At 53.9% G+C, this 13,139-nt stretch overlaps 4 protein-coding genes across 4 annotated transcripts; 2 read left to right on the plus strand and 2 right to left on the minus strand.

The window, feature by feature from the left end:
- Positions 1-455: 455 nt before the first annotated feature.
- B0H18DRAFT_885449 (cytochrome P450) lies at positions 456-2,474 on the minus strand (the record flags this gene model as incomplete). The annotated part of the gene is made up of 10 exons (XM_048041074.1): positions 456-633; positions 687-802; positions 858-1,046; positions 1,094-1,432; positions 1,499-1,535; positions 1,586-1,730; positions 1,778-1,856; positions 1,909-1,963; positions 2,009-2,129; positions 2,183-2,474. 10 exons carry the CDS (start codon positions 2,472-2,474, stop codon positions 456-458), a joined length of 1,551 nt encoding a protein of 516 aa, XP_047887378.1.
- Positions 2,475-4,142: 1,668 nt separating this feature from the next.
- On the plus strand, positions 4,143-6,124 carry B0H18DRAFT_1124606 (MFS monocarboxylate transporter; the record flags this gene model as incomplete). Its single annotated transcript, XM_048034893.1, has 12 exons — positions 4,143-4,244; positions 4,299-4,386; positions 4,438-4,598; positions 4,664-4,785; positions 4,848-4,860; positions 4,911-4,964; positions 5,020-5,266; positions 5,327-5,466; positions 5,522-5,631; positions 5,687-5,703; positions 5,754-5,942; positions 5,994-6,124. 12 exons carry the CDS (start codon positions 4,143-4,145, stop codon positions 6,122-6,124), a joined length of 1,374 nt encoding a protein of 457 aa, XP_047887379.1.
- Positions 6,125-6,661: 537 nt separating this feature from the next.
- On the minus strand, positions 6,662-8,933 carry B0H18DRAFT_939558 (cytochrome P450; the record flags this gene model as incomplete). Its single annotated transcript, XM_048041860.1, has 10 exons — positions 8,640-8,933; positions 8,470-8,577; positions 8,285-8,407; positions 8,051-8,219; positions 7,902-7,985; positions 7,617-7,840; positions 7,445-7,558; positions 7,205-7,379; positions 6,904-7,147; positions 6,662-6,839 (listed from the first exon to the last, which is right to left on the minus strand). Exons 1-10 carry the CDS (start codon positions 8,718-8,720, stop codon positions 6,662-6,664), a joined length of 1,500 nt encoding a protein of 499 aa, XP_047887380.1. The 5' UTR covers positions 8,721-8,933.
- A 358-nt stretch (positions 8,934-9,291) lies between these two features.
- B0H18DRAFT_1039818 (alcohol oxidase) lies at positions 9,292-13,018 on the plus strand. The gene is made up of 26 exons (XM_048030518.1): positions 9,292-9,730; positions 9,785-9,792; positions 9,851-9,950; positions 10,004-10,065; positions 10,121-10,164; positions 10,219-10,292; positions 10,347-10,416; positions 10,472-10,536; positions 10,588-10,646; positions 10,697-10,735; positions 10,788-10,799; positions 10,850-10,918; positions 10,981-11,159; positions 11,215-11,233; positions 11,287-11,410; positions 11,468-11,558; positions 11,608-11,849; positions 11,907-11,980; positions 12,029-12,095; positions 12,149-12,226; positions 12,281-12,328; positions 12,376-12,408; positions 12,461-12,525; positions 12,587-12,659; positions 12,716-12,742; positions 12,793-13,018. The coding sequence occupies exons 1-26, from the start codon at positions 9,676-9,678 to the stop codon at positions 12,819-12,821; spliced, it is 1,806 nt and encodes a 601-aa protein (XP_047887381.1). The 5' UTR covers positions 9,292-9,675; the 3' UTR covers positions 12,822-13,018.
- The last annotated feature ends 121 nt before the right edge of the window (positions 13,019-13,139 follow it).

Consider the following 13,139-nt stretch of genomic DNA (forward strand, 5'->3'; position numbering starts at 1 on the left):
CCACATCACTCACGTTGCGTCTGATGATCTTCAAGCTGTTCGTTGACAATCTGTGGACTTCACTTTTTGTGGTTGATCAATATTGAGTTCATCATCGTCGCCAGTGACAGTCGTGTCGTCCCATTTTTCGTCCTATCGTATCGTCTGGAAGAAGAGTTAGCTGCATCTTTACACGATTGTGGAGGCCAGTTCCCGCCGTAGCCAAGGACAGTGATACGTCGGCGCGAGTGACCACACAGTGAGTAGGATAAGGTACATTCGTATTCTTGTATACAACATAGCGAAGTGGTACAAAACAGTGAGGAACACCGATAGAGTAGTCGCCATACCAGCTGGTCGGACTCAAAAAAATGTATAGTAAGTATCACCCATGCCAAACACAGCTAGCTTTGCACATGCACAGAGTCGTCACCAATCGCGACAGAGCAGTGCGTAGCGGAGCTAGCGTCACTTCGCTACGCTTCCATACCGCACTCGCGGACTCCAATCCTCACCCAGAACGGGTCCTTCATGTTCATTGTCAGCGCATCGGAAGGAAGACGCTCTTCTATCTTTTCTGGGATGATGTCATAGAAGCGTAGAATGCCCGTCCAGACGCAGACGAACTCGTAGGCGGCAAGCTGTCCCCCAGGACTAAGAATCCTCACGTCAAATATGTGACATAAAATCGAGAAGACGTGGCTGACCAGACGCGCGACCCGTATCCAAAGGCGTGAAATTTGGGCGCGGGCGGCTTCGTAAACCGACCTTCGGCATCCAGGTGGCGACCCGGATTGAAGCTGTTCGCATCGATCCCCCATACCTAGAATAACAGCCATGAGTGCAACCAAGGTATAACGTGGTTTATTCAGACGCACCTTCTCGTTGCGCATCATGGCATAGTCAGACCATAGGATATAGTCACCCTTGTCGACAACAATCGGACCATGCCCACCGTCCGGGAGAGCGGGGATGACGTCGTCCTTGAGAGCTATGCGTGCATTCTTGGGTACTCCCGGCCACAAACGCAGCGTCTCGTAGAAGACCGCAAGGTGCACAGGATAATTCTACGGTACGTGAGCTTCTGGCCGATGTGTGAAAGGATCGAGCTCACCTGCAGCTCCTCATAGCGGACAGGGCTCGTGTCCCGCTGCACACTATGAGACTCATTTCGCATTTGATCCAGCCAGCCAGGGAAACACGACAGTTCGTGAAGAGACCATGCTAGGACATTCTGAACATTGTCTCTCCCCGCAAACAGAAGAGTGACCAGAGTGTCGCGTAATGTGATGGGATCCTGTGCGGTTTTCTCGCGCAGTAATGCACCCAGAAAATCTTGATGCTTGTCCGCTCCGTCCCTCGCGAACTCTTCTTGGCGCTGTTTCACGATACGATCGATGACACCGTAACACTCCTGTCGAGACGCACGGAAGTGCTCCCCGAGTCCGTCGAACTGGAAGAGTTGGCGGAAGAGTCGTCAATACACGAATCACTCATCGGGAGAGAAAGGATCGTAGACCTTTTCAGTGAATCTCCAAAACGGATTATACAGGCGTCTGCAGCACTGTTGAATCACGGAGGCAGAGAAGGAGATCTCGTGACCCACCCAGAGGAGATACTGCTGAGTGCAGTTACGGCCCCAACCATCGAGTGTGGCTTCGCCAGACATTCAGGGTCGGCCGTTAGCAGATCAGTGTCGTAGTCTAGCGACATTTTGCAGAACATGACCAAAGCGAGTCGGCCGCAAAAGTCTATGTCCATGGTTCAAGACATGATCAGCTACACTCGAGAACGGTACGAGATGACCCGCCATTGAAGTCGATGAGCCTGTTCTGCTTGGATGCATGAGATAAAAGTTCTCTGGCAAGAGGGACGATCTGCAATGGGTGCGGATTAGTACGTGGAACTTCAGGTATTCCGGAGGCGTACCTCATGCATAGCATGCGAGACGTCCGAACTGAATGTCCTCGTAGCAAATATAGGCCTATCAAAGGTCAAGCTCGTGCAACATGGGAGACACGGATCTCACTTCATCAACTTGCGGCTCAATCGCCACTCTTGACCTTCGGAACCAAATGCACTAGAGCTGCCCGGAAACTCCGCAAAAATAGACAATACTAAGTCGCCCTTGCCGTAGATCGAGCCATCGTCTAGGTACGTAGTGAGTGGCACTGCCGAGGCTGGCATGTGAGGAGATACCGACGCTTGCGAATATGCTCGAGCCACTCAGGTCTGTTGACAACAATGTTGCGACCCCATCCGGGCATAGTGAATGAGTACAGTTCGCCATAGTGCTTCTGAAGGGAGGACAAGTACAGAAGAACAGCTGTGCGAACAGAGAAAAACTGGATCAAGTTGCCTATGAGAGGGAGACCAGTGGGCCCAGGGAGGTCCTTTCGTCGTCGAGTGCCTACAGAGTATGTCGGATAGAGGAGGCAACCGACGAAGAGGGCCAAAGCCAAACCCGCTGAGAGGTGGGTAGACAGGGACGTCATGTCGCGTGCCTTCATGTTTCCGCGAACTCTGGGTCTTTAAATATATATATATCTCGCTGCAAAAATCTTCGTCAGCGTCAACACATCCATTCAAAGGATAAACTTGACTGATTAGGTTTTGAACATGATATCGCACGTTTGCGTTCGGGGCCTAAATCACCTTCTCAATTCCGTGCGCAATGCGCATGCGCCGTTGAAGCCCAATGAAGTTGATGCTGTGAATGGCCTTTCAGACGGAAGATGGACCAGAAGCTGAGGCGAGAACAAAATCAACAAACCGAGGTTTCCACTGACGATATGTCGAGTCCCTTGTAGCGCGGGTCCGTGCTCCATGCGTCTAAGTATGAGTACTATGTAGTATCGCAGGACGTGCGTCCGGGTTGGCAGCGACCGTGCATGGCAACTTGAGGAGGAGGGTCCATTCAGCCATCGGCCGAATGACTGACTCGGACGCGCGTGCCAGCGTGTCTTGACGGCAATAATGCTCGAGATTGCTCGAAAATCACAACCCATAGGACTACCCAGTTAGGACGAGAGTCCCGAGCTTCCGGACTACTCCGAGCGTAGTATGGGCGCTTAGCGCTGATGCAGCAGGTCCGCTGGCCATGGCGGTTCAGCAGGGTTCAGCATGAGCGCGGTTCCTCTGATCACGCATAGTACCTAGCGGGGTACGAGTGGTCCTCCTCGCGGTGGTGAGCTCGGAAATTGAACCAACATTCCTCGCCACTTACCGACTTGGTAGACGAGATCTCGGCCCGATACAATGCCCGTTTCATGGGCTGTGTCGGCCACCCTAACAAGTATAAACATAGCATCCTTCAGCTCCAACATCAGAGGGAGTAACTTAAGTTACTTGTGTCAATTGACCGCAATGGGCGGCGTGTGATAGACCGTAGGCAAGGACGTCCAGAACGGCGTGTGAAGCAGGTGAGCTCAGGAGATGCGACTGTTGTCACAACACCCTCCACCAGGCAGACCGAGTCGTCCGAGCATCGCTAGAAGGCGACAACGTCTTCACCTGAATATGGAGCCAAATTGGCAGTGCGAGAATGCGTCCGCATCCTTAGCGTCGAGAAGCCGTGGACAGCGAAGGTACGTCCTCAAAATCAGAGTTTCGGGGCTCAGCGCTTGATCAGTCTGGGATGGTGATCGCAGAACGTAGGTGCCCTCTTCTTGGAAGGCGCGGGCGGTGATTTCTGCCAGTGCGTTGCCATACGTTCAAGTCTTGACGAAGAAACCGTCCACAAGAATGGTTTGGGGGAATGATACCGCGCGCTGATATGTCGTAACTCGTTAGCTGGGCGGCCGATGGTGTGAACAGTGCGGCTCATGGTCAACATCCCAACCATATGCATGCCCCCGCGTCGTCTGCATGCCACCCAGAGATTGGACCCTGGAACGGTAGTAGCTATTGTTCGGCGGGGTCGCAGGCGCCCCTTTGTGGCGTTCTACTGGCACGCTGGCGACTTCTCGCGCGAGGCTTGTGCTTGAGCGGGCCATCGAGCTTCGTCGAAGGTGCACTCACATCGCCGGCGCTCGACTACGCTTCGTGCAGCAAGGTTTGTTGGCGGCTTCTGCTCGTCACTTCACTTGGCAGCCCATGTCTCCGAGTTCTGTTCATACGTTCGCATTCCGGTGACACCTCCCCCGACTCGGAGTCCTACCTTCATGTCTCTCCTTCCTCAACAACGCGCGCAGGCTCCGGACGGTTCCTCCAAAGAGGAGCTAGCTGAGCAGAAGAATGCTGCTCAGGTTCAGCTTGCCGCCCAGGTCCGCATCGAGTCGTCACGAGGATGTCCCGTCACCTCATCATGCACCTTGTAGCCACCACCAGCCATCACGTTCCCCGACGGCGGGCTCCGTGCATGGGGCAATGTCACCGGCTGCTTCCTGCTCGCTTTTACTTCCTTCGGTCAGCCACACCACTCAGTCACCGCGGCGTCCTCTGACGTACCGTTCGCAGGTCAACTCAATGCGTTCGGCGTCTTCCAGACGTACTACGCCGAGGAGCTCCTTCGGGACTACACGCTCTCTACGATCAGCTGGATCGGGAGTGTCCAGCTCGTCATCACCTACATGAGTGGCATCGTCCTCGGTCGCGTCTTCGACATCTACGGCGCAAGGGTGCAGTTGCCGAGTTTCGTTCAGCCGCGTCCTAACCCGCTCACGACATGCATTCTCCTATGTAGTCTTCCCTCGTCATTGGCTGGATACTGTCCACATTCTCCCTGATGATGACGTCTCTGTCCCGCAAATACTACCAAGTCATGCTCGCGCAGGGCATCGGGCTGGGAATCGGAATCGCGCTGCAGTGCGTCCCTCATCTGCACGCACGCCTGGCTGAGCGAGACCAGCGACTCACATGTCTGACAGGTTTTACCCCATCGTATGCGCCCTGCTTCGCGTTGGATGCATGCGGCTGAGGAATATCCACAGATGACCGTACCGACTCACTGGTTCCGCGCCAAACGGTCCGCGGCAATGGGCATAGTGAGTGTTCTGCCCGCTTGCCCGTCCGGCGCTCCATCACGATGTTCTTGTGTAGGTGGTGTCTGGTGCTAGCTTGAGCGGCATCATTTATCCCATCATGCTCTCTCGACTGTTCGACTCTGTCGGCTTTCCTTGGGCTGTCCGCATCACGGCTTTCATGAACTTTGGCATCCAAGCTGTGGCCATCCCTCTCGTCAAAGAGCGTCTTCCGCACCGCCTCGATCTTCCGCTCGTTGACTACAGAGCTTTCCGGGAAGGGACGTTTCTTCTGCACATCATCGGTGGCTTCTTGGTGCCCTTTGGTAAACCTTCTCCACATCCTCTGCCTCAGTCTGTCGCCTGATCGGTGTCCATCCATCCAGGTCTGTACACGCCGTACTGGTATATCGAGCTGTTCGGCTTGTCGATCGGACTGAGCGCCAACCTGTCCTTCTACATGATCGCCATCATGAATGCTGCCGGTTTGATTGGGCGAGTCGTGACCGGCTACCTGAGCGACATGGTGCGCTGTTTACTGCACCATGCTCGCCGAGACAATGACTGACGCGCTTGCACAGTACGGACGATTCAACGTGACCGTCCCCATACTGGTCTTGGGCGCTATCTCGTCTATGGCGATTTGGACGACGTCCAGAGGTGCTGCTGAGACCGTCATATTCTCGGTGATGTAATTCTGCTCCAAATGTGTTTTATATCGGCCGAGGTGCTCACTTCATCATCAGATTCGGGTTCACGTCCGGTACGTTCACCAGCCCTCTGGGCGTATTCATCTGACACTGGGTGCGGCAGCTGCGTACTCTTCGATCTCTGCGTCCGCCACTGCTCAAATCACGCCTGACCCGACTCAGATCGGTGCACGCATCGGGATGTTCATGTGTGTTTTCCACTTGAAAGCGAGGCAAGACGTGCATCTCATGTCTGATGTGACCAGGACTGCCATGGCCCCGGGCATCCTGACCGGTCCGTCTATCGCAGGCGGTGGGTGCATCGCTCCGTGTTGTGGCATGCGACTGAAACCATCATCTCCAGCTATCCTACAACGTGACGGCGGAAACTATCTTGGCCTTGAAATCTTCGTGGGCGTGATGTTGCTGGCGGCGGCGGCGGCGGAGCTCGCCGCCCGCTTGTATGGTGCACCGCAGCTGCTCTGCAAGTTTTGAGACGATCACAATTGGCTGCGTAGTAGTGTCGTCTTCTCCCCTCCACTCGACGCGGATTTGTCCAAGTGTACACTGGTACTTATCATGAGACTGTATTATGATGTTTAGCACCGGGAGTAGTACTTCGGAGCCTTTGCCCCGGGTATAGCCTCTGGCGTTTTGGACGTTCACTGGTGCGCGACACAGTGCAAGAATATAAGGCGGAGGTATCAGTAGGCTAAAGGCCAGCCAGAGATGATGTCGTTACGCGAGCCTGAGGGAAACGCGGAGCAAGTGTGGCGCACTGTCTGTCTGTGTCCACGACGCGGAGTCTCAGCTGCGGTTCATATCGCTGAGTTTATTTGTTACTTCTTGATGTACGATGTTCTGGCTAGGCCAGTGGTTATCTGAATAACGAACCAGGGTGCTCTTCCTGATTCACCTAGCCTGCTTGAGGTCGGGTATATGTTCTAGAACTGCTAGTACCTCCCGAAGCTCACTCGCTGATTTGTGTTAGACAAAAGGTCGCAATACAGTTACAGTAACAAGACTATTCCATCAAGTTGCCACAACCTGCCGCCTCCGGACTAATACATTCTTGTGCGCAGGCAGGACGTTATGCCAGCGCGACCAGTTCTCCGGCCTCCGCTGCTCACCCTCGAATTTCAAATCGTAGTGGAGCAAGATGTACGCCATCATGAGCTTCAGTTCGTTCACGGCGAAGAAACGACCGGGGCTAGCACGGCGCAGAACCTGCGGTCAGCAACTACACCAGTTATGAGCGGGGAACCACTACATACCACGCATGTTTCCCATGCCCGAACGGCACGTACTCGGGCGAGGTGCTGACGAACTGGTGCTTGATGCTGGCGCCGTCTTCCTCGCGCAGGTCTGCGAAACGAAATGGATCGAAAACTTCAGGATTTTCGTAGTTGCGCGGATCACGGTGTGTCGCGTTTGACGCGCCGGCGACGAGCGTATCGGCCGGGATAAACGTCCCGTCGGAGAGCGTCGTGTCTTGCAGCGTCTTCCGCATAATGGAGACTGCGGTAGAGCGCGAGTTAGTATGCAGGGTACAGAGATGTTGACATGGATACTCACTATACGTGATACCGTTGATCCGCTGCGACTCGCGCATGAAGCTGTCGAGCTTCCACATCTTGCCCGTCGCGACCTTAGTCCAGCCATGCTCCTTGACCACGCTGTCGACCTCCTCGCGCAATACCTTAACGTACTCGGCAGATTCCGCGAGGTGATAGAGTGCCTGTGTCATACTCTGTGAGACGTAGTCAGCTCAATTGCTTCGCCTGAGCAAGGTGTGCTAGGCAGAACGAGACGCACATTGCTGGATGTGTGGATGGCAGCAAAGTTGGAGACCATGAGACCTTCAATTATCGCCTGTACAGACCCGCCTTCTCGCCTGGCTTCGTTAATAATCCACATCATGTAGTCGTTCTTGCATTCGGAGGGTCAATGTTAGCGGAGACCAATGTCTGCATGGTGGACGACTGACAGGTTTGTCTGCCCAATCCTCGCCCATTTCCTTCAGCTTCTTGAAGCGATCCTCAATTATGGGCCTGAGGTGCACCGATGCCTTTTGAGTGGCTCTGCGTGCCCAGGGGATGAATGGGCCGACGATCTTCTTCAATGACTTCGGAAACCAGGAAAGTATGAAGCGTGCCCTCGATACGTCGAAAGTGAATTGGCGGACAATCTGCAGGTAATCTTCATTCCGGCCTAGTGGCATGGCAGCATCAGCTCGCAAGCCATTTTACTGCGCTTTCAGACGTATACGTACACAGGGGAAGGCCAACAAAGACGCGGTTGCTTACACGTGAGATGATCACTGCCATAGTCATCAGCGCATTGACACTGATCCACTCTGTGGGGTAGGACCGATGGATCATAAGTTTCGGCCTCGACACGGCACGGGAAACTTTGACTGACCGTCACCCTGCAACTTGCTCCCGATGGTGTCAGTAAATGCTGCGTTGATCTCGTCCACGACGTCGCCGAACACGACGCCCAAGTTTTTTGTTAAGGGACCGCGGATGGTGGGGATGTGAATTGGGTGGTCAACGACACTGTTTGACACGGTGTATCGCAACTGGATGAACTGTCGGATTAATAGAGTAAGTACATGTTCAAAGCGATGGAATTCGGAGACAAGGGCAAGCGTACGTCTTCAGCAGCCTTGTGGAAAGTCGCATGCGAGTCCGGGACCTTTCGCAGCTCCTCGTTCATGTCGGCGCCACTGACGATCACAACCCATTGGTCGAGCATGGCGACCTTGAAGATCTTGTACTATGACCATGGAAAGAAGTTAGGTAAATGAGAGAAAGCATTACGATTCGCTCAGCACTGACCTTGGCATAACCTTCCTGAAGAACTTCGCGGGCATTCTTGCTATATCGGTAGGCACCGATGTAAGAGAGAAGAGGAAGAGATGGCCCAATCGTCGGGATGGAATAAAGCTGCGAGTAGCTTGAAGGTTAGCATTGCTGTCTGAGGCATGCACCGATACTACTATGCTTACTGGATCAAACCTCCACGTAAGGAGGATCGTCACCGCGAAGATACCAATGAGGGCACCCGCGACCTGAATCGCGTCTGCCATGATAGGTTCACTGGGAGGTCACCACAGCCTTGGGGAGTGTTCGTACGGGGTACTGAGCGGGTGTAGGCCCGTGGGAGGAAGTATAAGTAATACCCGACTGCCTAGTCGAGTGTGATGAATATGAAGGGCTCCTTGCAAGCCGCATCTTCGAGTGTCGTGTCAGCGATTGATATTTGTTGAGCGGCCAGTGGCATTACGTGCGATAGAACGCCCCGAGATCCAACAGTTGGCATTGGGCAACGGTTCTAACATACAGTGACGCGTCACGTGGATCGAGTAGTAGTCCCGGCTGGGATCAACCTTCTAGTGGATCGAGCCGTAACGGAGACTCATGAGGAGGAGGGCATGAGAACGCTCGGCGGCGCTGTAGTCTCCGTCGCAGACCACCGGCGCTGTTACCACACTGGCAGAAGCAGGGAAGTCGTCCTCATTAATTCGCCGGCTGAACGCTGAACGTGAACCCCGGACAGGTCTCGACGGAGCGGCGACGCTGGCAGTACAGTACCTAAGTATGTGCCGCACGCTAACTCTATCACGGCGTCTGCCATCTGCCGGTGGTATCATCGAGTCGCCGCCGCGACCTGAAACTCGGAGGCTGAGGTAATGTAAGTACCCTCTTGTTCGGCGAATGCAAGTGTGGTGGGATCTGCCCATTTGTTTTGTTGTTCGCTGAAAGGAAGGATGCCGCCGATCGGCGACGCTGCTTTTCCACGACACACATCGAAACACACATCGGACAGCGTTGCAGGTCTTCCACGCAGATATGCTCAGAATGAGGCTCTGATCCCGGTGTGTTGAGACCATCTGGTTATCTTCCTATCCTCCCCAAACCTTCTTTCGGTGCCTCTGGGTTCCTACTATAAGAGCATACCGCTGTGAGAATCGTCCAAAACCGACGAAGCCTTTCGCCGTACAATTGTTGCACCGTAGCTCGTTCAAAGTTGTGTCTACTGACATGCTTGCTCAAATCACCGACGTTTCCGGCAAGGAGTTTGACTACATCATCGTCGGTCAGTGCGAGATTTTCTGTCCGCATGAATAAATAATAACCGAGTCCGTCGCAGGTGGAGGGGTGAGTGCGACCTGCCACCATCTACGTTGGCAAGGGCGTCAAGATCGTGACTTGACAGACCGCCGGGCTCGTCGTCGCTGCACGCCTTACCGAGGATCCGTCAGTCCGTGTGCTGGTACTGGAGGCCGGGGAAGCGAACCTCGATGACCCGATGACATGTGAGCTCATCTCGCTGTTGCCGACACTGCGATAACCTGCCAGGCTGGTGCAGTGATCCCAATGCAGGCCGTGAGGCTGTTCAGCAATTTGAAGTACGATTGGGCATACAAGACAGTAAGGCTGAGGACAAGCGGACCTTGTTCGCGCACGGAAACTGAGGATTGGACAGGTCAAGCAGCCCCACTCGAACAACCGCGAATATGTGTGGTCCCGGTTGGTGATCACCCAGTCTGTATGTCTCGCGGCTGAGTAGACGATTCTTGCTAGAGGAAAGGGGCTCGGCGGGAGCTCAGCGATCAACTTCATGTTTTGGAACAAGCCCGCGCGTCAATACCTGGATAGTTCGTATCGATCTTCTCTCGTGATTCACGAGGGCATGCTGACAGTGAATGAAGTGTTTGAGGAGCTCGGGGTCGAGGGATGGGATTGGGACACATTCCATCGATATGTGAAGAAGACTGAAAAGTGCGTCCCCCACAGATTCAGCTGCTCTCTCACAACCTCATCCGACTATCTTGAGGTTCACGCCGCCGAGCTATGACATGGAATTTCTGACATACGACGCAGCGCACATGGGCTCGTCGGGTATGCGCTGCTCCCTCAGTTGCATGGCTCTTCTGACCTATCGCTGAACAGGCCCCATTGACGTCTCGTTTTCTCCAGCCCGGACTCACCTGGAGGAGCTGCTTATGGACGTGCGTCCTAAACACGCGCTGATGTTCGCTTCATGACTGTCTTGTCCCAGGCATTCGCGCAGCACGGGATTCCTCGTGTCACCGACACCGTAAGTCGGCTGGTGGCATCGTTCTGGCTGAGCGCTTATGCTTCACTGTTAGGCGGCAGGGATTGTATGTTGTTCAAATTTTCTGCCCAGAACGCGGCACTAAGCTACATCAAGACCACCGGCACTTCTGTGAGCCCCGCAATCCTCAATCCTCAGACCTTCCACCGGTCCTACTCGGCGAATGTTCGTGTATATTCCTCGTTCCTATGTGAGATCGCAGGTCATGATTGGGCAACCCTCAACAGGCTTACTATCAACCCAACGCTCATCGCCAAAATCTGACCGTGCTCGTAACTGCTCATGTGACTGGCATCGCGAGCCGTCGCAATGACGATGGCACCGTCACGGCTACCGGTGTCGCCTTCGTGTACGGAGACAGTGTGCACGAGGCGAAGGCCTCAAACGAGGTTCTCCTCGCGGCCGGGTGCGTCCGTTTGCAAATCATATTTCCTTCCAGTAACATTCCTCCATTCCTTCAGGGCTGTGATTTCTCCTCAGGTAAGTTCCGAGTCACTATGAGTCGGTGGTGCAATGGATGGGTCGTCTTGCAGATCCTTGAGTTGTCTGGAATCGGTAGACGGGACGTGCTCGAAGAAGCAGGTGTCGAAGTCAAGGTCGACTTGCCTGGTGTGGGGGAGAACATCCAAGAGCACCTATGGTTTGGCCTCGTTTGTCGTACGTTCGGTCTTGCGTGTTCGCCTGTATAGGAAATGACACTCGAAAATTCTCTAGAGGTGAAGGAGCAAGAAGTCAACGGCCACGAGATCGAAACATGCGACCCACTCTTCTTCCCCGAGCTCGCTGCTGAACATCACAGACTCCGGTGGGTGCACGTCTCATTAGATTCGCGTAGGATCTTATACTCGCCGTAGCCCGGAAGGCAAGGGTGCACTGAATCTGCGCACAGTCAACCTCACGTTCGTCCCGTTGCAGTCCATATGTCCGGACGCGGATGAGATGCAGAGCACCCTCTCGAGCACGATCCTGGCTGGGGTGACAGAGAATAAGTATCCTCCAGGTCTCCGCAAGCAGTACGAGTTGCAGCTCAAGCATCTCAAGAATCAACTTCCGAGCATGGAGATCATGCTCTTACCAACACCTATTGTTCCAGTTCGTGCGTGCATATGGGCCGGCCAGGATAGAAGATTTACTGACCGCGGATGCGTGGCAGCTACCATACATCCCGAGAGGAAGCATATCTCACTCTGCTTTGGAATGAACAGCCCTTTCTCGCGCGGCACAATTGTGAGTGCATCTGGTCTTCCAGGGAATACTGGGCTTATTGTTCTGCAGCATATCGCGTCCAAGGACCCCATGGAGCACCCGACGATCGACCCCCACATCTTTGAGGAGCCCTACGGTAGCAGACTCTAGCAATGCTTACTACCCGTCGGTTCTGATAGTATGTAACAGATCTGCAGACTATGGTCGAGTCCGTCAAGTTCAATAGGAAGCTGATACAGACCGAGCCATTCAAGAGTGTCATACGTGGTGAGTCACGTCATCTGCATCGACAGGATTGAATACTTAATGGTCCCTGATCAGAGGAGGTGTATCCGGGAAAGGACGTCCAAACCGATGAGCAGATTTCTGGTGAGTCAAGTCCTCTGCGCTGAAGCAGCGGCTGACCCCAAGATCAGAGTGGCTCCGCGACAATGTCAGAACTACCTACCGTATGTCTTTCACAGAGGTATATGGGTTCTGAATTTACCGTTGACACCCTAGATACGACGAGTTCGTGCTCGATGCTTCCCAAGGAAGACGGCGGAGTAGTGGACTCACGTTTGAAGGTGAAATCGGCCCATACTTTGATCATTATCATGTGGACTAACCGAAGGCCCTTTGCCGTAGGTCTATGGAACAACGAACATACGTGTCGTTGATTTGTCCGTGGTGCCTGTGCAGATTGGCAGTCACACTCAAGGTTCGACCTCGAATTTGTGTAGGCCCAATTGTGTACTGACATTCCTCAACGCATAGCCATGGTATATGCCATTGCGGAGCAAGGTGAGAATGCCCGCCGCTTCGATTAAATCGTGCTCAGCGAGTCTTCGTAGCGGCCGACATTATTAAGGGTGCAATATAGGCGGGAGGCCATACTGTGGCAGTGGAGGCAGAGCATACTCGTGTTTTGCCTTGCTCAGATTGCCGTGTTGCTCGTCCTAAATCACAGTGTACGTACAGAAATGACATGCAGAACGAAATGTGCTGGTACAGAGAATCCATAATATTATTGAGCCGTGTCGTTTCATTCCAAACGACAAGCGGTGTTCGCGCGGTGTACACAACCTATTCGCAGGCAGAATGATGACAGTGCAACTTTGTGGGTCGTTCGAATGCGCCGACAATGCGATGTCCGAACAGTGAGTAGAACAATGCGTGAAGGTGTATTGCCAGGACACCT

This window comes from Fomitopsis serialis, assembly GCF_022376445.1.
Source record: "Fomitopsis serialis strain Sig1Antser10 chromosome Unknown B0H18scaffold_128, whole genome shotgun sequence".
NCBI lineage: Eukaryota > Fungi > Basidiomycota > Agaricomycetes > Polyporales > Fomitopsidaceae > Fomitopsis > Fomitopsis serialis.